General features: G+C 34.2%; 3 protein-coding genes across 4 annotated transcripts; 1 reads left to right on the top strand and 2 right to left on the bottom strand.

Moving 5' to 3' along the window:
* Positions 1-242: 242 nt before the first annotated feature.
* On the top strand, positions 243-5,384 carry LOC118262130 (calcium homeostasis endoplasmic reticulum protein). 2 transcript variants are annotated; one of them, XM_035573276.2, is made up of 14 exons: positions 243-504; positions 587-757; positions 859-1,148; positions 1,530-1,692; positions 1,807-1,954; positions 2,378-2,454; positions 2,630-2,828; positions 2,900-3,464; positions 3,630-3,763; positions 3,853-4,020; positions 4,133-4,257; positions 4,331-4,460; positions 4,602-4,771; positions 5,171-5,384. In XM_035573276.2, exons 1-14 carry the CDS (start codon positions 480-482, stop codon positions 5,272-5,274), a joined length of 2,469 nt encoding a protein of 822 aa, XP_035429169.1. In that variant the 5' UTR covers positions 243-479; the 3' UTR covers positions 5,275-5,384. The 2 variants fall into 2 exon arrangements, with proteins under 2 accessions (XP_035429169.1, XP_035429170.1); XM_035573277.2 differs by lacking the exon at positions 243-504 and having other exon boundaries at positions 609-757; positions 948-1,148.
* A 597-nt stretch (positions 5,385-5,981) lies between these two features.
* On the bottom strand, positions 5,982-7,885 carry LOC118282470 (protein misato). Its single transcript, XM_035603553.2, has 2 exons — positions 7,299-7,885; positions 5,982-7,213 (listed from the first exon to the last, which is right to left on the bottom strand). Exons 1-2 carry the CDS (start codon positions 7,767-7,769, stop codon positions 6,053-6,055), a joined length of 1,632 nt encoding a protein of 543 aa, XP_035459446.2. The 5' UTR covers positions 7,770-7,885; the 3' UTR covers positions 5,982-6,052.
* Positions 7,886-8,458: 573 nt separating this feature from the next.
* On the bottom strand, positions 8,459-21,621 carry LOC118262081 (uncharacterized). The gene is made up of 9 exons (XM_035573197.2): positions 21,457-21,621; positions 15,112-15,219; positions 14,116-15,023; positions 13,911-14,035; positions 13,440-13,547; positions 13,056-13,225; positions 12,091-12,240; positions 11,925-12,009; positions 8,459-11,709 (listed from the first exon to the last, which is right to left on the bottom strand). The coding sequence occupies exons 1-9, from the start codon at positions 21,514-21,516 to the stop codon at positions 11,600-11,602; spliced, it is 1,824 nt and encodes a 607-aa protein (XP_035429090.1). The 5' UTR covers positions 21,517-21,621; the 3' UTR covers positions 8,459-11,599.
* Positions 21,622-21,884: the final 263 nt, after the last annotated feature.

The following is a 21,884-nucleotide window of genomic DNA, read 5'->3' as shown; positions in this document are numbered from 1 at the left end:
GTTGCCATTGATGATTGTGCTAAAGAAGTACGCTCGTTTTTAATATCGAAATTATTTTAAAATAATAAATTAAATTAGCTTTCCCCATTTAATACTTAGATTTTATTCCTTATTCTTCCTTATTCTTCGTATTATTCACTTCTTTTACTTAAAAGCTCAATAATAAAACTAACTAAACCAATTTATTACTCATTCATTCAATCACTCAATCACTCCAGTGAAGCCTACATTTATGTTCATCGTTCATGTCGTACATTTCGTACGTAAATTACAAATGGCTGAAAAAATTTAGTCGTTGACGAAGAAATAAATGTTATTTTTGCGAAGCGCAAAGTCAATGGAAAATACAAATTAAGAGACTGTAACAGTTGAAGACGCGAATAGTAATGTATAATTGTTGAAATGAATGTGGATCCAAAAAATACTTAGTAAAGTATCGTGGAAAGAGTTTCTACTAACATAACCTTATTAGCACTAAAATGGAGCTTCCGCAGCCGCCACAAGGTTTGTCTTAATTTAATAAAACGATTAGACAACCCCTATTATTATCTTAAATCCGAATATTATATTATAATAATATTTTTAGATCAAGACCTTCGCAACATAATCGACAAACTGGCCCAGTTTGTTGCAAGAAATGGACCTGAATTCGAAAAAATGACGAAGAACAAGCAAAAAAACAATCCAAAATTCAGCTTCCTCTATGGTGGAGACTACTTCAACTACTACCAGTACAAAGTGACAACGGAGCAAGCAAGTAAGCATACTGAACTGACAATGGAAGAGTTTTTAAATGTTTCAATAAATAGCTGATAGAGTGTTGTTATAACCGATTAAGTGAACCTCCGCTGTTTATAGTTCTAAAGCAATCGGCCGGTGGCCAGCCGGCTCCTGCTCCCGCCGGGGCTTATATGGCACAGAACAGGCAATATGTAATGCCCCAACAGGCCGGAGCGACTCCCGCTCAGCTGGGCCTAGCGGCGTCGATGGCAGTGGCACCCGCGCTGCAGCAGTGGCTCGCGGCCAACTCGGCGCCGCCTGGCACAGCGCAGCACACCCATCATGACCTCGACAACATCTCTGCACAGATCAACATGCTCAAAGAGCAAATTACTCAATCTGAGAATAATCTTAATGCCCAGCATACGGTGAGTCTTATAAAACTCTAACAAATTATTTGTCAAACTATAAAACTCTAATAATTAACTTATTGGTAAAATATTATTGCTCAAGTGACTATCAAAGACCAATTTCTTAATAAGATGATGCATGATATTTTTATTTCATTAATGTGCCATACTGGTTTACCTTTAAAAATGAATTATATTTATTTACAGGCTGTATCATACTTTAGGATGATTCTACAATGATTGTGTACATACTTTATTTTCAATAGTTTTTCTTTATTTTGTAACTTTTCTATCTATGTTTTATGGCAATTCAAACACTTTTTGGCTATGAAACTAATCTTTTTATTATTGATAGTTTTATGATGTAGAACAGTTAAAAATGTAGTGTAAATGTTTTAGGTGTTGATTCAGCAACAACAAGCTAAAATCAACGAGTTGGTTAGCAAGGCTCAAGTGGAGACGATACAGATGATGGCAGAAGACAACAATATCAGCCTCAGCGAACTGGACACCATCCTGCAGCCAATTATTGACACATGCACCAAAGACAGCATATCATCTGGTTAGTGTTTATGTTTATTTTTTAGTGGTGTTGAAATAGAATCCTATTGGAAAAAAATGTAAACAAACAATATTCTCACTACCATTTAGGCTTAATTTATGTTTTCTCTTGTAGGTAAAGGATGGATACTGCAGCATGCAACTTCACATGATGCGGGCAAAGTTATTTCGCAGCACCTTCTAAGAAAAGTGACCCAGCCAGGTGCAGCATTCACGCAGAAACTCCACATCATTTACCTGGTCAATGATGTATTACACCATTGGTTAGTACCAACTAATGCTTACTACTTAATAAATTTCATTTTTTCATTATCAAGGTTCTATATTGCATTTGTTGATTATGTAACTTCAGTTCTTTTCTTTGGATCTCCAATTACTTTGTGGTTCTAATTGGTTTCTTGACAATAGTGTAAATGGTACAAACATGCCATAGTACCTAAATATTACTTTTAGTTCCAATTACTTTTGTGGCCTATGTTTGAAATTGTATATGTATATTTGTGAAACAATATTGTAACTGTCAGGTATTTATTCTATTACTTTATTTTCCCTAACACTAGAATAATTTGACGGTGTTATACTATGTAACTATATTATGTATGTTCCCCTTGTATCCATTGTTTACCTCCCTTTACTTCGTGTCATTATCAAATCGGTGTCTATGATGCTATTATTCCTAATTACAGTGCACGCAAAAACGCAGAAGATCTCAAGAAAAATTTGGAAAATGTGGTGGTTCCAATGTTTTGCAATGCCAGTATAGGTAACATATTTATAATAATGCCCTCAAGATGTAGGTCTCTTGTTCGATTGTGCATTCTCATCTTCAAGTTAAAGCATTTTTAGTACATCATCACCTGTGGTTTGTGCCAGTCAGGTAACTTGCTTAGTGTTCACCTGGCCCATACGACAACTGTTTAATCATTTTGCTGTTTCAGCTGTTACCGAAGAGCAGGAGGCTAAACTTAACAAGTTGCTGCGCCTGTGGGAATCCAAGTCTAACTATTTCGAGACAGCAGTCATTGAAAAAATGAAGAGTCCCACCAGTTCCTACCAGGAGTACCAGAACAATTTGATCTCACAGCACTCAAATGCTATTGCACATTTAACACAACAAACTAAATCTACTTTTGAAAAGTAAGTGTTTGATGATATAGAATTTTAAATGAATATGACATTTCCTAATATTTGATATCTGTAATTTACAGCTACCAAACTCAACACCAAGCTTTTGTCGCGCACACAATGCAGCAGATTCAACAATTAGAAATGCAGAAGCACGCTATTGAATTGCAGAACAGCCACGATCAGAATAAAGACAATGTGCAGCAAAACAATATGCAAAATAATTTTCAAAACAACAGTTTCAATGACCAAAGTTTTCCTCCAATGGGTGGTTATGAACCTAACTTCAATCCCAACAACCAATACGGAAGCGAAAGTGGCGACAACTATGCATCTAACAATAGCCTAAGTGGAAATGAAAACAGTTATGATAGTCAAACTTTCGACCAAATTACTAATCAGAAGAAGAAGAATGAAATCACTGAAGAACCAGATTTGTCAAATCTTCCAAATATAAATTTCTCCCAACCTCCTCCTGGGTTCATACCTAACGAGAACCCAGCACTGTTAGCATTCCAAAATGGTCTTCCAGATCTGAGTAAGCCCCCACCTGGCTTCCCACCATTCCCTGAAGTAAATAATGAAGAACTAATGCCTTCCGTACCCTACTTTGAATTGCCAGCTGGTTTGATGGTCCCACTCATTATGGTATGTGACTTTTTTTTCTTTGGAGAAGTGGAATAATAAACAAATGGAGTGCAAGTATAATAACTTATAGTATAACTATGATTAAGAAGTTGAGCACTCCTTTTGTTACCCTAAGTTCTCTTCTTATATGTTTATATTTTTCTAATGACATAAATATTATTTTAGCTGGAAGATGATCGGTATAGACCTTTGGATCCGGCAAAAATTCGCCTTCCACCCCCTGCCCCACCTAATGAAAGACTATTGGCTGCAGTTGATGCGTTCTATGCTTCACCTAACCACGAAAGGCCTAGAGACAAGTCAGTACATCATTTCATTCTTACTTTCTTATTATTAAAATCATTAAAATAAGATTTTTTTGTAATATCTCTTCTTTCCCTGTTTTCAGTGAGGGTTGGGAGAAATTAGGACTCTATGAATACTACAAAGCTAAGAATGCTGCTAGAAAAATGAAAGAAGAGGCTGTAGCACAGGGCTTTCGGGAGAAGTCCAGATCTCCTAGTCCAATACCAAAAGACTTGCAGAAACAACCAACCCCACCTGGTAGACGATACAGGTATGATTTGAAGTCCTATACACAACACACACACACTCTAAAAGTGAACACACTTTCTAAAAGTTTTTCCACGAATATTTCGTAAACAAACAAAAATAATATTTTCTAACAGATCAAAAAGTAAAACACCAGAAAAAACTTCACCTACCAAGTCAAAGTCGAGATCGCCATCTCCAAGAAGAAAGTCAACTTCATCAACTTCGTGGAGAAGAGAACGGGACAGAGAAAGTAGAGACAGTAAGTGACTTAAAAGGTGTCATCTTAAAATAATGTTTTCTGTTACCACAGTACTAAATAGTGTATTTTATAGGTCGCAGACGATCCAGATCAAGGTCAAGGTCACGATCGCGTAGCAGATCTAGGGAACGAGACAGACATCGGGATTCACCGAGATCACGCCGCGTCGAACGTTCTAGATCACCCACGCCTCCCAGTTTCCTGTGAGTAAATGACGACAAAGAAATTGTATTACAAGCACGAATTGCACAGCCTTTTGTTGATTGTTTTTTCAGTGTCGGACCACTTCACGAGACTTAAACGGTTTCATTATGTATAAATGAATATTATTTACCTATTCACAGTGGCGGAGCATACCCTAGTACGTCTATGTCAGGTCTGGACGCCAGCAACAAAGGTCATCAGTTATTGCAAAAGATGGGATGGAGCGCCGGAGGGCTAGGAGCTTCTGGTCAGGGCATTGCCGAGCCGATTAGCGGTGGCATAGTTCGGGATAGACAAGACCAATACAAAGGTAAGAACAAAAAAGTGCCGAAAAGATCGTTGTCGTCACGCCTTTAATCCCCGGGGTAGGCTTGGGTGCACAAATTGGCATGTAATGCCACTTTACAATGTACACTCATTTTTCACAATTTATGTTGTAAGTACCATGTGGTAATTCTATTGCCATCCTTCGTGCTACTAATGAGAAATTTTCGAAAAACCGATAAAAGCCCAGCATTACTTCGCCCGACTCGGGAATCGAAACCGAAACCCTTGACACGGCAGTCTAAAAGACTTATGAACATTATTAACATATAAACCGAAAGTATCCCGCCATGGGGAACAACATAATTATGGCCAAGATAGCAGAGGATTTGCCCTCAAGCTTTTCGTCGGCAGTCAAAAGTTTAAATGCATAATTTTATTGCAGGCGTTGGTGTAAACCTCAACGATCCTTACGAAAACTTCAGAAAGAACAAAGGTGCAGCATTTATAACGAGGATGAAGGAAAGAGCACTTGAACGTTCATCGTGATCGCTAGTAGAACTTAAGATTTGATGTAAATGTGTATGTATGTGCGACGATGTGGTTGGAATATGATTTATTTTATCTAAATCATCTTGAATAAAGTTATATGAATTTTTTGACTTATTTTTATTTCACGTCTTTGCATGTTAGTATATTTGCATTCAAAGCTCTGACTAATTTTTGCGTGAGTAAATTTATTCAGAGCAATATCGTATAGGTGTGTATTCTTCTAGAATGGCATTTTCTTGGTCCCATTTCCCATCTAAAGTATATCCCACCTATTGTGTACATAACCGGCTATAGTTAAGGAATTTCACCGTCATCATAAAATACGTAATGACCCTGTTTCCCTTCAATAACTTCCAATAGAAGTTTAAGGTGTCCTTGGTATTATATCGATAGAAATGTATTTCATGAGCAGAGCACGAAATCTACCGGAGTATACTCCGGTGGTATGCCACAACCGGCGTGAAGCAACTTACGTTGTGTTTCGCTGTCAGACTAGGAGTTAGTCCCGCTCGTCCACAACCCATCATCTCGCGTCTAAAGAATAGTTTCTTATATAATAATCATACTTGGATGCATAACTCTTCCACTAACAACTTCTCTGGTGTTGCGATCTATTCCGTCTGTTCGTATGCTGACCTGATTAATATAAAATCTGCCGTATGCGATGTGATGGGATAGTAAACATATCAAATTAAAACAAAAAATACTGTTATACAAAAATGTATTAAAGCTTTTTAGTTATGCAATGCATTGTTAATTATTTACTTAAATGTTATTACAATTCAAAATCATCTTCATAGTTATCTTTAAATTCTGCAAGCTTATCCAAGCTTTCACTGTACTCTGAAGCCTCAAACCCTTCTTGATTGAACTTGTGCAGTTTAGAAAACTTAATCCTACTGGTTTCCCTGTGAAGTTTTTCAATAACATCTGATAAAAAGTTACCATTGTGGTACCCTGCAACTGCAACACAACTCTCAACCTTCTCTTCAATATTTCCATCTCTTATAAAACCATATTTATTGAGTTCAGATGAAAATATTTTGGGATATGGTGTTTTCACTTCTAAAGGCTTTTCACATACAGTCACATTTGTTGCTGAAAGGAAATTATTTGCTTGGAAATATAGTTCAAACATCTCCTTTACATTACTGCACCGGTATGCTGGTATATTCATTTGTTCTTTGGCTTCTTTCAGGGGTGCTTTCAAATAGCTCTCAGGTACTCCTCGCACTGTGATCAACTGGAATATTTTGTCTGTAGCAATCTTACAACTTGGTGTTATACTTGTGTAAATAGGTTTTGTTGTGGTATTTAGAAAGTCTATTAAATATTGGGATTCATTCAATGGCAACGGCATTCCTAGTGAAGCCGATGCCATTTTCCTGCCATAACCTGTGAGGTCAGCACAAATGTCTGATAAAGTGAAAATGTTGCTTTTGTGTCTATATTTCTGGCTTAATGTGTCCATAGCTGATGCTAATAGAGCTGAACTGTGATAATACAGTTCAGGATTATAATGAAGATAGTCAAACTTTCTGGGGCTTCCAGGTTTCCTCCAACCTTTATCTCCGGTACAAATAGGCACAAATAATGTTGCATGTTCAGAAAGCTCTTGAATAGAAAGAGCAGTGTTCACAAGCCTTATGGAGTCTTTTAAATTGGATTTATCTCTCTCTTCTTGTGTTGTGGGATTGTTATCAGGAAAATATGAAGGTATAATTGGGTATGCCAGTATAGACTTAGTGTATTCATCAGCTAGGTGCTCGACACATCCAAGAGCAAGTCCAGCAAATCCATCTACACAGTCAAAATTAACTTGAAAGCCTTGCATACTATCACATTCTTCAACATATCTTCGAATGTTGTCACAAAAATTTTCACCAAAATCATGTTTCCATAAAGATTTACCAGCATGAAATACATCAAAACTTTCCTGCAAGTTAAAAATTCAAATTATTTCATAATTTTCAAACAATCAAATAGTGGATAGAAATAATATGATAAGAAACAATACTTACTGTTTCATCGCCATGCACATAATCTTTTACAACATTAACAGTTCTTGGATGAAATCTTGGATACAGGTAATCTGTCCATGTTTTGACATCCTGTTCGAAATTGTATTGCTTTGTGAGTGCATTTGCTCCTTCACTATCGATATCCTCTAAGTACTTATTTTTTGGCGGAGCTGGTTCTTCGATTTTTTCAACAGCATCCCATTGAAATTCCGTTTCTTCTATTTCATTAGACAGACCACCATCTTCAGGTAAAGTTTTTAAAGAACCTTTAAGGTCTGCCAAAAGAAGCCGAGGTGTATATGTTACTTCTCCTTTGTCTGTTTGGCCTTCACGATACAAAATATCGTGGTTAACCTCTGTTTTCACAGTACCTGTGTAATCAAAACTGAGTTCTTGCAAGTTCCAAAAGTGTGCACCAACATAGTTGGCATAATGTCCAAATTGTAATGTGAGTATTTCTCGAGTCGACATAGTTAATATAGTATTGTTTCACTACAAAAGATTATCATTCCGTATTATTGAAAACTTGTGGTTTTCATGGATACTTGTGGTTGCACACCAGACGGTCGAGGACAGTAGTAAACAAATGTGACATTGATATTCGATCACTATTTGACAGTGACAAGCTGTTAAAAATTATTGGTCTATGGATGAAATAACGTCTATGGTCATTTAATCTTCTAATGTATAAAATTCTCGTGTCACAGTTTTCGTTGCCATACTCCTCCGAAACGGCTTGACTGATTTTGATATTTTTTTTGTGCTTATCCGGTATCTATGAGAATCGGCCAACATCTATTTTTCATATTTTTTTTTATTTTCCGCGGACGAAGTCGCGGGCAGAAGCTAGTTATTTTGTTAAAGTTTTCCTAATGTTATGTGGGATAATATGTTTTACACAAATTCAACACCAATCAACATGATTTTAAATGTGAGAGAGCTAGGCTTCGATTTGCTACCCGTCTGACTGTTCGTTTGCTCTATCTCAAAAAAGCATCTACTTCCAATCTGGGATTCGAACCCGATATTCCTTTAAGTTACACGACAGTAGCAGGTGCACTTGTGACTTTACGACTTAGACGTAATCAAAATATAACCTTACATAGTTTATTGAGCATTAGAAAATAATGTTAATGGTATTTCAAATAAATAAAAAAATATTTATTTAGGTACTCATTGAATTTTATTACAAAAATGTTATTAAAAATCGTTCACTTCCACTAGGTTTTCTTAAGTGTATACACTAATAACTAAGCTAATGGCTACACTTATTCTAAATGCTTATTACTTGGATGTTGCAATACTGGCAGTGGAAAAATACAATTACCTAGTTTGTATTGTACACAATTACATACACTTAACATACAGGTAGTGACATTTTCTGCAAACACAATAGGGGTATTTTTAGTCAATTCTATTTACTATACGGATTACCGACTCAGAAATTTCTAAAGCGTGTGTTATATTGACTGTCAATATATTTATTATGAACTAAGGTATCTCGTACATATTACATTACTTTGGAAAATGGCATCTACAAATACATTTTATAAACACGATTAAATTTAGATTAATTAAATTCACACGCATCATAACACTTTCGAATCATAGGAATTATCAAAATCAACTACATTACAATAGAATTATTTACACAATTGCACTGTTGTGTCTAAGTATACCAGAGCACCTATTAATATAAAACATTGTTTGAGAATTCTTTAATGGTGTTTCAGTTTTTTATTTATTTGTTTAAGCATTATGTATTACTTATCTACTTATACTATGTATAAAGTTCAAAATAGGTGTATTAAAACACAATTCAGGATTGCTATTATTGGTGAATTATTGTGTAGGAGAATCGAATTACACTTATGACTATAATCTTAATGCATGCTGTGAGCACGTCTTTGGTACAGTCAGTTTATAGTGTTCAAGATGCTGCACCGTTAACAAATTCATTTTCTATACGCAAACATCTCGCGGGACTTTATCTATGACATCCACTATACTATAAGGCAGTATTTTGTACATTTGTCTATAGCGCTGGATTTCCTAAGCCAATAGTAGCTTTAAAATTTACACTCCGGCTTTCTAATAAATATGTATAAAAAAGTTCCAGTTAATAATAGTTCACCAAACATAGCAACCCTTATGTAACTTCAAGCAATAGGCAGATTGTATTAATCTTTCCGAGTGGAAAATTGAGGAGCATGGAATACATTGTACACTCGTTTTAATTTTTTACAATTTAGATCAACTTTGTTTTGCCTTTGCGGCTTGGAGTATATTTGCCTATCGTCTTGTATATTTAAATGCAATTCTAAAGCAGATAAGTATACAAACATACATTGCAACAACATTAAATATTATAAAATTGTGATAAATAAGATTAATTTCTATTGCAGCGATTTTTATATTGCTTCATATCACAGTATCATCTAATCTAAAAAGGTATATATAAATTGGGCTATAATGGAATATAGTTTTAAACATTAGGTACTCGTCAATGTTTATAATATAATAAATATGCTTAACTGTCGAGTATAACTCATAATTACGTTGTTTGTAAAATATCTGCTTCCATTTGGCCATGGCAAGACCTGTCTTGCCATAATGTTTTGGTCAAATGAGCCACCACATTTTGTTCTCTAATTCAGTATGGCTAAAAGACGAAATATATAAGGATTAAGATACATTATTATATTAACGATAGGCAAAAATATAACAATGAATATCTATCTAATTCATATTTGGAATTCATTGAATGTAGATTTCTGATTCGTGCTCAAATGAAATGTTCCAAACTTATAACTAATGCATACTTATTCTAAACTCACAATTCATTTACTACATTCGAGAGATCCACTAACACAACCAATACTACAAAGACCAAGTCTAATCCAACTCAACTTTATCTCATTTCTCTATTTAATGAATACTAAACAATGTATTTGTAATGTTTCGTTACAAGCAATTTATTTGATTCGAATAATCGGCTAAACTGCTGTAAGGACAACACAACAAATGCATTATCAAATTTTATAGTCACATAATTTTTCTGCTACAATTTTTCATAACATTTGTGTTGGTGATTATTTCACCTACATAAACACCTGTATTATCCACTGAAATTGCACATCTTACGGGTAAAATAGCAACACAATAAAAATGAAAGTGACTTTCTACAGTACAAAATTAAAGTTAATGTATGTAGTTTACAGGGTTAATTATAACAGGTACAATGTAAAGTAAAAAAATAAAGTTGTAGAGCATAATGTTGTTGAAGCTAACAAATTAATCAAATTATATGTATAGACATAACAGCAAAAGATTTTTAATCTTTACATTTCTACCATTTGGCCTTGCATGACATCAACAAAACCTATTTGGAGTCAGTCTGTGCTATGTTGTGATTACATACCCAAAATAGTTTAAAAATATCTCGCAATTATGTCTAAGAGTAGCTTAACTCAACAAACATGCGGCAGCTTCATGTAAATGGTATTGAACATTTCTGAGAAAACCAAAGCTGCCACTAACAACAAATCATATGTAAATAAAATACATAAATAAAGACAATATTTACATACATCAGCGGTGGGAACTTTACATACCCGCTATAGCGTTTGCTGCTAGATTGAGACATCATTTTATGTGTTCTTTCTTATTTCAAGCAGTTTTCTGTAAGTACTTAGGTCCATACAAACGAACTGACAGTGAAAAAAAAGAAATAAACAATATACATTTAATGGATGGAAAATAAAAAAAATAAGTGGTCAGTTCATTCCTATGAAAACTTAGTACTTCAGCCTTAAGTAACATGCGTAACATTTATTCCAACACCAATTTCTGAACGCTATTGGGCAATATTCCTTGTCACTCCTTCAAATTAAATCAAAATACACAAATCCGCGCTCTTCGATAGTGACATGACATGTATAATAATAATATAATCACATGCACATCAACATCGAAGCACATCTTCTCTGGTTGTCACTTAACAAATAATATTATTTTACAGTGTAAGATATGTAACAAGTGTTTAGTTTTTGTAAAAACATGTAAATACACTTATCTGGTACCGACTATCACGATCGAATTTGATACAATTGCCATACATTCAGAACTCTGAGACACATTCACGGCTAGTTAATAATTCGAATTATTTAACGTAATCTAAGATTTATCTAATAATGGAACAATCACTGGAGAGACTACGCTATGTACTATCGTTGACCCCATAACGTTATGATCACAATTTTCTATGAATACAAGTCTTTTAAGTTGTTTAGGAATTTCGCTTACATTAATGCAACTCGATTAACGAGTGGCGTTTTTCTTCTACTAGTGTGCGTCTGAGTTGTTACAGGTTGATAGATGAAACTTGTTTTGGCTCGCTTTGTTGGATGTACTGGAAGATACAAAACAATAAATTAAAAATTGCATTGCATAGTGAATTAATTTCTTATTACAGTCAGTAGAAGTGTAGAGTGAAGAAAATGGACCTGTATGCAATATTAAATGTAGGTATATACATGAATTGTTTGTTTTGTATACCTGTATGTATATTTGTATTACTAAATAAAATCACTCACACTTAAATACTGACAATAATCATTAACTTACTCGTATAATTTTCCGTCATAGATAAGTCCAGTTTTACAGGTTTTGTGACATCAATGTCGATTTCTTCATATGATTGATCTAGGATCTGGAAACCAATATACAAATTAGTATATGCTAAAGATATATTGTACGTAAAGAATACGTATAAAATTTTAAATATACTTACTTCAATGTCGCTAACTTCTTCGCCAGATTCCACGTCAGTAATATATGAGGTAAGTGATGAAGGTCCCGTTGCTAGTAACCGGTACGTACCACCGACCATGCCCGTGCCTTCTACTACTTCTTCAACTTCTAACTCCTGGTCAGACACCTCCTACGCAAAACAATTCAAACGTTAACAACAAGACAATTATGCTACAATATTCAGTTTTATCACAGGTAAACACCTACAGAATTTAAAGCCTGAGCAAAAAAAGACGATTGTGATTTAAGCACCTGTTTCTACAAATTGTGAGCGAGGTCTTAAGGTCCACAATAAGAAAAACACGTTATCATAAACGGAATATTTATTTTGGGTCTTGGTAGGCTGGCATTCCGAGAAATACAAAAAGCATTAGACAGGTGCATTTAATCATAATAATTATTTGTGTTATCACTAGGTTTTTATTGCGATAGGCTAGGATATTTATATTTGCCTCTATGTAAATATGAATAGTTATAGTCAAAGTAGAATAACTAATCACTCGAATTTTTAATCGAAAAAACATAAATAAGTGACTTGAAACATCTTATTGCAATTACATTTTCAAAGATCCAATTAAAGTCATGATAGTTGTATAGTTGAAATTGATGTATGTTCCAAAAGTGTAATCAGCCGTCGAGGGTTAGCTACGGACCACACCCCAAAATTTTACGTGATTATACATAATGGCAAACCTTCTATGGAACCTCGCTAAAGAACCTTTGTTCAACAGTAAACATATTCGAGCTGATGAAGAATATGTTTATTTGAATGCGTTAATCTTCGGAACTACTGGATCGAATTTCAAAATATTTTTTGCGTTGGAAAGTCGATTGATATCGCGGAGAAACTATAGATTATAAAATATGACAGTATGCCAATTGATATTGGAATACTCGCAACTGAAGTTGCGCGAGAGTAGCTAGTAAATAATATAAATAGCTCACTTGTTCTATTATAGCCTCCTCCTCCTCTACTTCTTCTTTAACTTCAGGATCTATTTCTACGTCCGCATCCAATTCTGTGTCAGGATCAACATCTGCATCATCATCAGCGTCATTGTCCGCGCTTACCCCACTGTACTTCATTTCACCCCTTTCTAGAGCCTCTAAGTTTTCTGAAAAAGGACAAAATCGATTTTACTAAAAAGTGATCATTATTAGTCTTAATTACATTTCAAAATAGATTGTGGGACTGAGATCGAAAATAATCATAATAGGAAAACCACTGATGCCGTGATTTTAGTGTTGTAAGTGTCACGAGCGGGCGGCGGCAATTGTTTACCAACTACTAACCCATTGAAAAAAAGTAACACCATGCATCAAACATACCTGGATAAACCATCGCCTTTTTAATTGCTTGCGGATCCTTCCGTGACCATTTTTGTACTTCTTCGTCCATTTTTCCTACTTTTGAGGGATTCATGGCCCACAGACAACCTGGAAACGATTTAAAAATATGAATAAGTAAAATGCCTTGTCTGCATGCAGCTCAGTCTTTATACCTCGAGGAGTAGAAATGCCAATTAGGTATAAAATGTAACAGTAACACACAATTAATTTCTGCCAGTTTGTATTATACATTGCATGTAAAAGGGGCGAACCTATTACCATACACGAGACACTATCCCAGGTTTCGTCAAGCTATGACTGAGATGTTTCGAAAATGTACAGTTAATTCACATTGGAAGATATCTGGTCTTAATTGTGCATTAATTTATTTGATAACGACCACGTCATTTACAAATTGAACTCAAGTTCATTATGACATTACTGTTAAGAGTAAAAAAGATTTAAAATTACCTTTTCTTTGACTTCCATTTGTAGAGGGCTTCTCGATCTTCTCAAAACATTTGTTCAAACTAAGATTATGTCTAACTGAATTTTTCCACCCATTTGGTGCCGTCTTAAAATAAGGGAAATGTTGACTGAAAGTTACAAGAATATTATTAGACTATTATTCTAAAAACTCAGTAATTATTATTATTTCCAATAGTACCAAACTTACCACATGAAATTATAAATTTCTGAAACAGGTAGACTACCTGTTCTTGAATTTTTTAGCGCCATTGCTATTAAACATGAATATGAGTACGCCGGTTTAGGGAATTCGCTAGTACTAGTTTTGTTAGAAGCATTAACGTACTTCGTATGGCTAGTGTCTAACGTGAAACCACCATTTACAGAAGTTTTAATTATTTGTCTATTGTTATTTAACGAGTTGTCAATTAATATTGTTGCTTGATTTTTGTTACCATTACCTAAAATTGTTCTAGTATTTATTTGTTGTGGATCCAAGATGTGTATATTGCCAGATATAATTGTTTTAGTTCCTAAAGAATGTGCGACTTTTTGGTTCGTATTTAAAATTGAACAACTTTTATTGTTAACTTTAATTATTTCTGACTGGCTTTTTATTCGGACTGTTGTAGGTGTCGTTATACTTGATACTTTTGATTTGTCCAAATCTTTGATCAAATCCTTTACGACATTTTTTTCTTGTTTTCTTACATAAATGACCATTTGTGTAGCTTCTTCTAATTCAGAATTCTCCTTGACTTTTGGTTTCTCTGGTTCTTGTACTTTTGAGACTTTTATCGCATTGGGAGAAAACGTCAGGTGACTTTTTTCTTCTTTGGGACTCGGAAGTGATATGCTATTATTACTTAAGTCGTCATTTGCGGCCGATGTCAGCAATAAATTTGAAGCTTCCTCTTTCACTATATTTTTAACTGGAGTTTCCACAAATGTTGATGGCATAACAGAATTAGGATTTACCATTACTGCATTTGCTTCAGAACCATATAAATCCAAATTATGAACAAAACTAGAACTATTATTCAGCCAAGTTGCAGAGTTATCGGTGTCCATGTCTAATAAAGGTGGTAACTCGGAAAAGTGTGATCCTAAGGTATCCTGAGAAAGAAAAAATAGATGGTTATAAATTAATTGTATTAACATGATATTGTTTCTAAAATGGATACGTAATAAAAAAACAACTTACTGCAAAGTCCGTCATACTGCTAAGATCTGTTGCGATTTCATTTTTTATATCCATGTCCAGCATGTCCTGGAGTGAATCCGTGATGTATAAATCCATGTCTGAGAACCACTGAAACAAAAAGCGAATTCGTTATTGTAATAGGTTTAATAAAATAGTAATTTAACCGAAAGGAAAAGGACATATTTCCGAAAGTATAATATTAAATTTCGCGCAAATTCCTTTCAAGAATACTGTTTGAAACTACTGAGCCGAGACGGGGGGACTGGAGAGACGGCACAATGAAACCACTACGTAGTACAGAAACCTGTTTTGTCTTAAGGTATGCGCTACCCTAACAGCGACCAAGTAGACACAACACAACTACCTTGTTTACACAATATTGAAAGGATTTTTGATTATCATTTAGTAAATTAAGATACAGTTTATTATTTCCATCATCATTTACCGATTCATATTTGTGACTTTAATCCTTAAATCGATGTGCTATCGGTTAGTTAAAACTTTTTATATACCCGTTCCCGGTATCCGTTTTTTATGAAGACCTACGGCAACCCACGATCTGTTGGACGAGGGTTCGAGCAGTCCGGATTGGGTCGTTTACAAAGTAACGTATATAAAAACTAACGAACGGAACCACTCGGAAGGCTTCCAACATTCGGTTCGGGACGAAGTTTTTTGTCCAAGCTTTTACTCGCCTCTATAAATAACTTGTTCTGGCATGCTGTTATGTCCGTGATCCATTAAATTGTATATTTACATGTTGTGTGTATTAGTTACCTAGAACTTTCACCTTCTTTTGATCAAGTATGAATGAATATCGTATGGATACGTACTTTATTCATTGTGTTTTTTGTAAACTAACTAATTATTTATTTTAATAAAAATACCGACATAATACCTGTAGTGAATGTAGTGGTTGCTACAATTATGACTAGGTACTTAAGTAGTTCACTAACACAAGTCCTTGAAAAACTAGTTGTACTGCTTGCTCTAAAATGTTGTATGAACTGATTTTTCATTGAGCTTCAGTAGGTAATAATAATTAAGTTGGTAGACAAACCTAACAATAATTAATGTAGATGAGAGAGCGCATCGTATAATCCTTTTTATGCTTATACATTTGTCTAATCTGAACTTTGTTAAAAGCAATGTATAAAAACGTCGTGTAGTGTTAATTCAACAAATACAGACTCGCTAAAACCATGAACGAGTGCAATGACTGATAAACGCGTCATCCATCAACAAACTAAAGATTAGGTAGGTATAACATAATCGGTTTAATAATCATTACCAAAATAATTATGATTTAGGTAATTATTAAATAAACGTTAACGAATATAATTTTTGCTCTTTAATTTCCTTTTAGGTAGGTAATTAGGTATATAACGTGTAATATTATGGTTAATACCTCTATATTACACGTTTCCTTATAAATTATACCAACATGGTATAAAATAACTAGGTAACAGACTTGATATTATGTATAAATATTTTAATTATGATATTAATGGCTTAATCAAAACCAGGATGTCAAAATTATTTAGGAACTTCAATAGAGGTAAATAAATATCTATCTATCTATGTATATACCAACTTTTCCCGCCTAAACAGGATAACGGGATCGAAAATTGGACACACACACCTTACTCCGTAAGCAGAAAAGAGAAGGGTACAAATAGGGTGAGAAAAAGAGATAGCTATACAGGATCGAAAGAGGGGTGAATCAACCCCAAATACATGGCAGTGCCGCCGCTCCCTTTTGAACTTTACGCGAGCGTTTGTTTTGAGTATAGGCAGTAGATAAACAGTACCTATCTACAGTTTAAAAATATTTAGCAAAAGTACTAAGTTCGTATGAATATATACGAGTAGTTTGTACTATACTACCCAGTGAGTATGAATTCATTCGTAACATTGATGTCGTGATATTATGGACCATGAACTCAAAAATTAATATTCGAAGAGTTCATCTTACTCACGACCATGTGATGTATGGATATTACTTGAAAAAACAAATACCTACACCACTACCTATCTACACTGACTGTCTGTAGTCTGTATTGTAGTATAAAATATTTTTTTAATAAACATAGGGTCTTTTTCTTGCATACCGAGAGAGATAGTTATCAGTGTTTTGTTACAATTTTGCACCTGTTTTTATAATACGTAAATGACCTGCCTACCTATTATTAAATGTTATGGAAGTTTAAGAACATACTAAATAAATACATAGGTAAAAATGAAGCTACTTATAAATGCATAAATAATATTCAGATTAAGAAATATTAGGTATTTTATTTTTCGCGCAGATAATCTTTTAGCCCCCTATAAGTTTCAGCAGAGTACATGGTGAGTATTATGGTGGGGAGATGTGGAGGCGCCGCGAGGGGCCCGCGCTGCCGTCGCCGCCGCCGCCGCCCGCCGTGTCCTCGAACCTGACCGCGCGCGCTCGCCTTGAACTCATCGTGGTCGGCTCTTGCGCCGGCCGATGGTCGGCGCTCATACACGAGCCACGGAAACTCAACGTCTCGGAAAATTGTTAAGTTGATACCAAGTATTGAATTGGATGATTTTGATGTGCATTTAATATTATACAGATTATTATAACATAAATAAAAATATTCCCTTTAAAAAATACAAGTCTCTCACTACTAAATACTAAGAAGTAGAGCAACAAAAGATTTCATTATGTTTCATCTATATAAAATCTTTAGAAATATATTTGGCGCGAAAAATGCGCAATGAATTAATATTGCGCGCGCAGCCTCGATACGAGAGCATTTGGGTGGGGTTCAGTATTGATTGCTGCGCGAGTTCGTCCCCTCACGTCGGGTTTCTCGAAGTTGCCTGTTTAAATTGGGGAGGGAAACTGAAATATTTTCTGCTCAACTTTTATAGTTAGGTATGAAGGTGTTTATGTAGGTAAAATGGTATGTCTAGACCGGAAAAGGAGATAGCAAACAATTTGGATGCGGTCAGAAAGGTTTCACATTGGTCCAATTTTATACAATTTTTACCTCATAAGGTGAATACACTGGTATTGGCGTTCATGAAAGATCTTTGTCATTTTGAAAGTATTAACTTGCCTACATACATATTATTAACTTTTGCACAACATTGTGCGGCACTCGGAACAGACAGATGGCACAAAGGTCAACGGCCTCGGTGTAAATTACTGACTCAACTATCTATGAATAGGAATCTAGGTAGATATTACGTACATACCTACCTACTTTTCCTAATAGTAAGTTTATGTTTTCGTATTTTTTTTGTTTGTTTTACAGCAGTTTTTAATATTTCTTTTATAGTTAGGTAGGATGTCATTTTAGTCTGCCTTTTATGTTATAAAAATTATACAATTATCTATATTAATTTACACTTTAACAGTACACGTTGCGTTTAATAGTTTGATTAGCAGTATTATTGAGTTATCTTAATTAAAAATCACGAAAATCCCTGCCTATAAAGTTGAGTTACTAGCTATTAGTTATTCTTGATGTTTATAAATACCAATAGTATAGTAACTTGTACGAAGCAAAGGCCTGTTGACTCTACACTAAAACCAAGACAGATTGAAGGTTAACAGTCCATAAGTATTCAGGGAAATAGAAAGTAAGTATACCTACCTATGTAACTAACAACTACCGATAGTGGACCGTACGATATTATTATCATTACGTTTGTACAAAATAAGTAAATCTCATAGTAAGGATCTAAGTAAATAGAGGTATCTAATTAGCTCATTAGGTACTAATCCTTTTAAAGATGTTAATAAAGTATGTAATGTACAAGGGACAATATTTTTTTAATGTTCTCCAACTGTGTGTAGTATAATTTTGGTACAGTGTGCACCGGGTTGCCAACTTTTTTACAAGAAATAAAGTATATTTAGGTCTGAGAAGGAAAGTAAACAGTATTTTAGAAAAATTAACAGTATTTTATTTTTTTATTGTTTTAAAGACATACTTTTTAGTGCTTCTCGCACAACTTATCAATTTAGAATCATTTTTAAAAGCTTCGTAGGCCTCACGACAATCAAAACTAAAATTAAAATAAATGAGGAGCTCATTTTTAATTAAATTTAATGATGATCTATTTCTGTCTTCCCGCCACTTTGCATTCATTACAGAAAAAACTCTTTCTGTAAATGCTGAGGTAGCGGGAACAGAAAGTAGATATGAGACAATTTTAGTAATATTTTTAAATTCTTCTGAAGTGTTTAATAATAAATGACTCCACTTTTGGCCAGTACTCATTTCGAGAAAATCTTTGTCTTCTAATAATTTTTCATAAATTACTTTGAACTTTGTTAATTCAGATTCGTTCTGAAACTCCATTATTGTGATTTGCGGCTGCGCTACACTGAGCGCCCCCTGACTAAATTAAAAAAAAAATGTGTGAGCGTCTAACATTTAACACTGTGTAGTGTTAAGCATTTTGAAAACAGTATTTTGTATACTTTATTGTTGTTCAACAGTAAAAAGTATAATTTAGTGAAAAACAGTATAATACTGTTTTTAACAGTATAGTTGGGAACCCTAAGTGTGCACCAGGCACTTGTTGGTAAGAGAAATAGGTACCTGAAACTGCAACATGAAAGATAAGGCAGGTAGGTACCTTTTGTACACATTTACCACGGTCTATGACTAATGTATTTTTTGTATAAGTGCCTACTAGTGAGTAAGTTACAAAAGCTAAGGAAGTATATTTTGTAAATATCATTCATTAGGTACTTATTAATTATTATACATAATTTATATTGTTTATGTAATGGGATAACGACTAACGTTACGTCTTACTGTTATCGGAATGTTTCTTAAAGGAAAGTTTATTGATAGCGTTAAAAATATTTACTGTCAATAGTTGCATCTTGTTTATATCTACGTAGAAATACCTACATTGATAAACTCTGTGCATTGATAGGTTGCAGTAAAACGCTCCGCCTCGCCTGTCTCGCCGAGTGCACTACGGCGCGCACACACACACGTGCAAGATGCAATACCACACCGATACGTGCATTCACAACTACAAGAGCACGTTGCACTCATTGTTCAACGTTTTGAAATTCTCGCTCGCTCAAAACCGGCCGTGGGAACAAATTGCTTCGTGGATTTCTTTACGTTATACCTATTACCATTATACAATAACAAAAAATTTAGAGATGATTTATTGATATGCAGACATTATTATTAGGTACCTACCTGGTTCCTAAATCAGATTATTTTTTGCTTTAGAATTTAGATTTATTATTATTTAGGTGAGTATATGTATTATTATTATAGACTAAACAGTACCTGTCGGAATTTTGTAATGAACATTTACAAAATTAATCAATAAGTATAGTAGTTATTACAGTCCTAAATATTTACATAATTAAAACGACGATTATGTGCTTAATTACCTAATTTACAATGACACGATGTAACTATCTAGGCAATTAATTAGATATTTTATACAATTACAATTTAATTACAACAAAATTTAATATAGAAGTACCTATATGTATAATCATAGTAGTGTAAGTACTTAGTTAGGTATCGAGTCACTAATCCGTCTTATAGGCGTAAAACAAACCAAGCAGCCCTATACAAAGTACCTATGTACTGTAAATAGAACAGGAATACGGATACCTACCTAGAACTACGTTACGAATATACCTATAAACTACAATTTTACAACCGTCTGTATGTTGTTTAGTTCATTGACAACAATTGCCGCCTTTTTTAACAGCGAATTGGAAAAATGTTATCACAACTCCGTTATAAACATTGGCTATCTAATCAATAAACATATTTTTAAAACACAAATACAAAACGAGCAAAATAATAATTTTAACGTAGTCGTTATCAACAAGACATTGTAGAATAGTGAGTGAGAGAGACAGAACATAAAATAATGAATGTCCGTTATTGTGAGTTCAGAAAAAAAATGTTTTTGTAATTTTAGTGTAGAATTGTAAAAGTTTTGTTGTCATATACATTTGTTTCTAAGTTAACTGAATTATAATTATGTAGTCGATCATTTTTCAGACATTACCTAATCAATTAAGTAGGTATTTGGTACGAGATATTACTTTGTCCATGTGTGAAAGAGTTGGCACGATTTCCCGCCACTTTGATATAGTGCCTACGAATCTAAAACAAAACTGATAGAATTGGGAATAACCGTGTGAAATTATAATTTACCACTATATTAGCATATTTCGTTACAATGATGACAACAATATTGATAAATGACATGAAAAAGAGCGGGACATGTTAACTCGTTGGACTTTCCCACTGCAAATCCTTGTTTTCCGTATTAAAATGTATTATATCCTAAAAGTAGAACATTAAAAGCACTTACCGAATATTTACTGTTATAAATATCCTTTAGTTCGACAGAATAATCCTTAATTTCACACATTTACGCTTTTAAAGTCATTAGATTGACAGATATACACCACTCACTCCTTACAAAAACCACAATCTGTTTTACTATTCTGTGAAAAGGTACACAAAGAATGGTCTTCTTTCCTATTGGACAGCTAAGCCCACGTGACTAATCGCAAACGGTTTCTATTGGCTGTCGAGTCAAAGTCAATTGACGTCACTACTCAATAGGAATACTATTAGTTTTGTCGTTACCTAAATCTACTTTTAACAAATTTTATGGAGATTAAAATTTATATTTTTATTTAAGATAACTTCGTTTAGTCATGAAATTTGTTTTTGAGAAACTTACCAATTCACTTACCGGTTACATGGGTCGTCCATTCACAACAACATGGCGGT

This window comes from Spodoptera frugiperda, chromosome 20 (assembly GCF_023101765.2).
Source record: "Spodoptera frugiperda isolate SF20-4 chromosome 20, AGI-APGP_CSIRO_Sfru_2.0, whole genome shotgun sequence".
Taxonomy (NCBI): Eukaryota; Metazoa; Arthropoda; class Insecta; order Lepidoptera; family Noctuidae; genus Spodoptera; species Spodoptera frugiperda.
This window is presented reverse-complemented; position numbering and strand designations above follow the sequence as displayed.

Bases quoted from the DNA above. Each gene is read 5' to 3' on its own strand.
- LOC118262081 (XM_035573197.2), bottom strand. From the start codon at position 21,516: ATGTGTGAAATTAAGGATTATTCTGTCGAACTAAAGGATATTTATAAC. The intron at 14,036-14,115 runs GTAAGTTTGGTA...TGTAACTTTCAG, and splicing joins GAAATTTATAATTTCATGTG to TCAACATTTCCCTTATTTTA. The intron at 13,226-13,439 runs GTATGTTTGATG...GTCCTTTTTCAG, and splicing joins AAAGGCGATGGTTTATCCAG to AAAACTTAGAGGCTCTAGAA.
- LOC118262130 (XM_035573276.2), top strand. From the start codon at position 480: ATGGAGCTTCCGCAGCCGCCACAAG. The intron at 505-586 runs GTTTGTCTTAAT...TAATATTTTTAG, and splicing joins GCTTCCGCAGCCGCCACAAG to ATCAAGACCTTCGCAACATA. The intron at 4,461-4,601 runs GTGAGTAAATGA...ACCTATTCACAG, and splicing joins CCCACGCCTCCCAGTTTCCT to TGGCGGAGCATACCCTAGTA.
- LOC118282470 (XM_035603553.2), bottom strand. From the start codon at position 7,769: ATGTCGACTCGAGAAATACTCACATTACAATTTGGACATTATGCCAAC. The intron at 7,214-7,298 runs GTAAGTATTGTT...TTTAACTTGCAG, and splicing joins ATGTGCATGGCGATGAAACA to GAAAGTTTTGATGTATTTCA.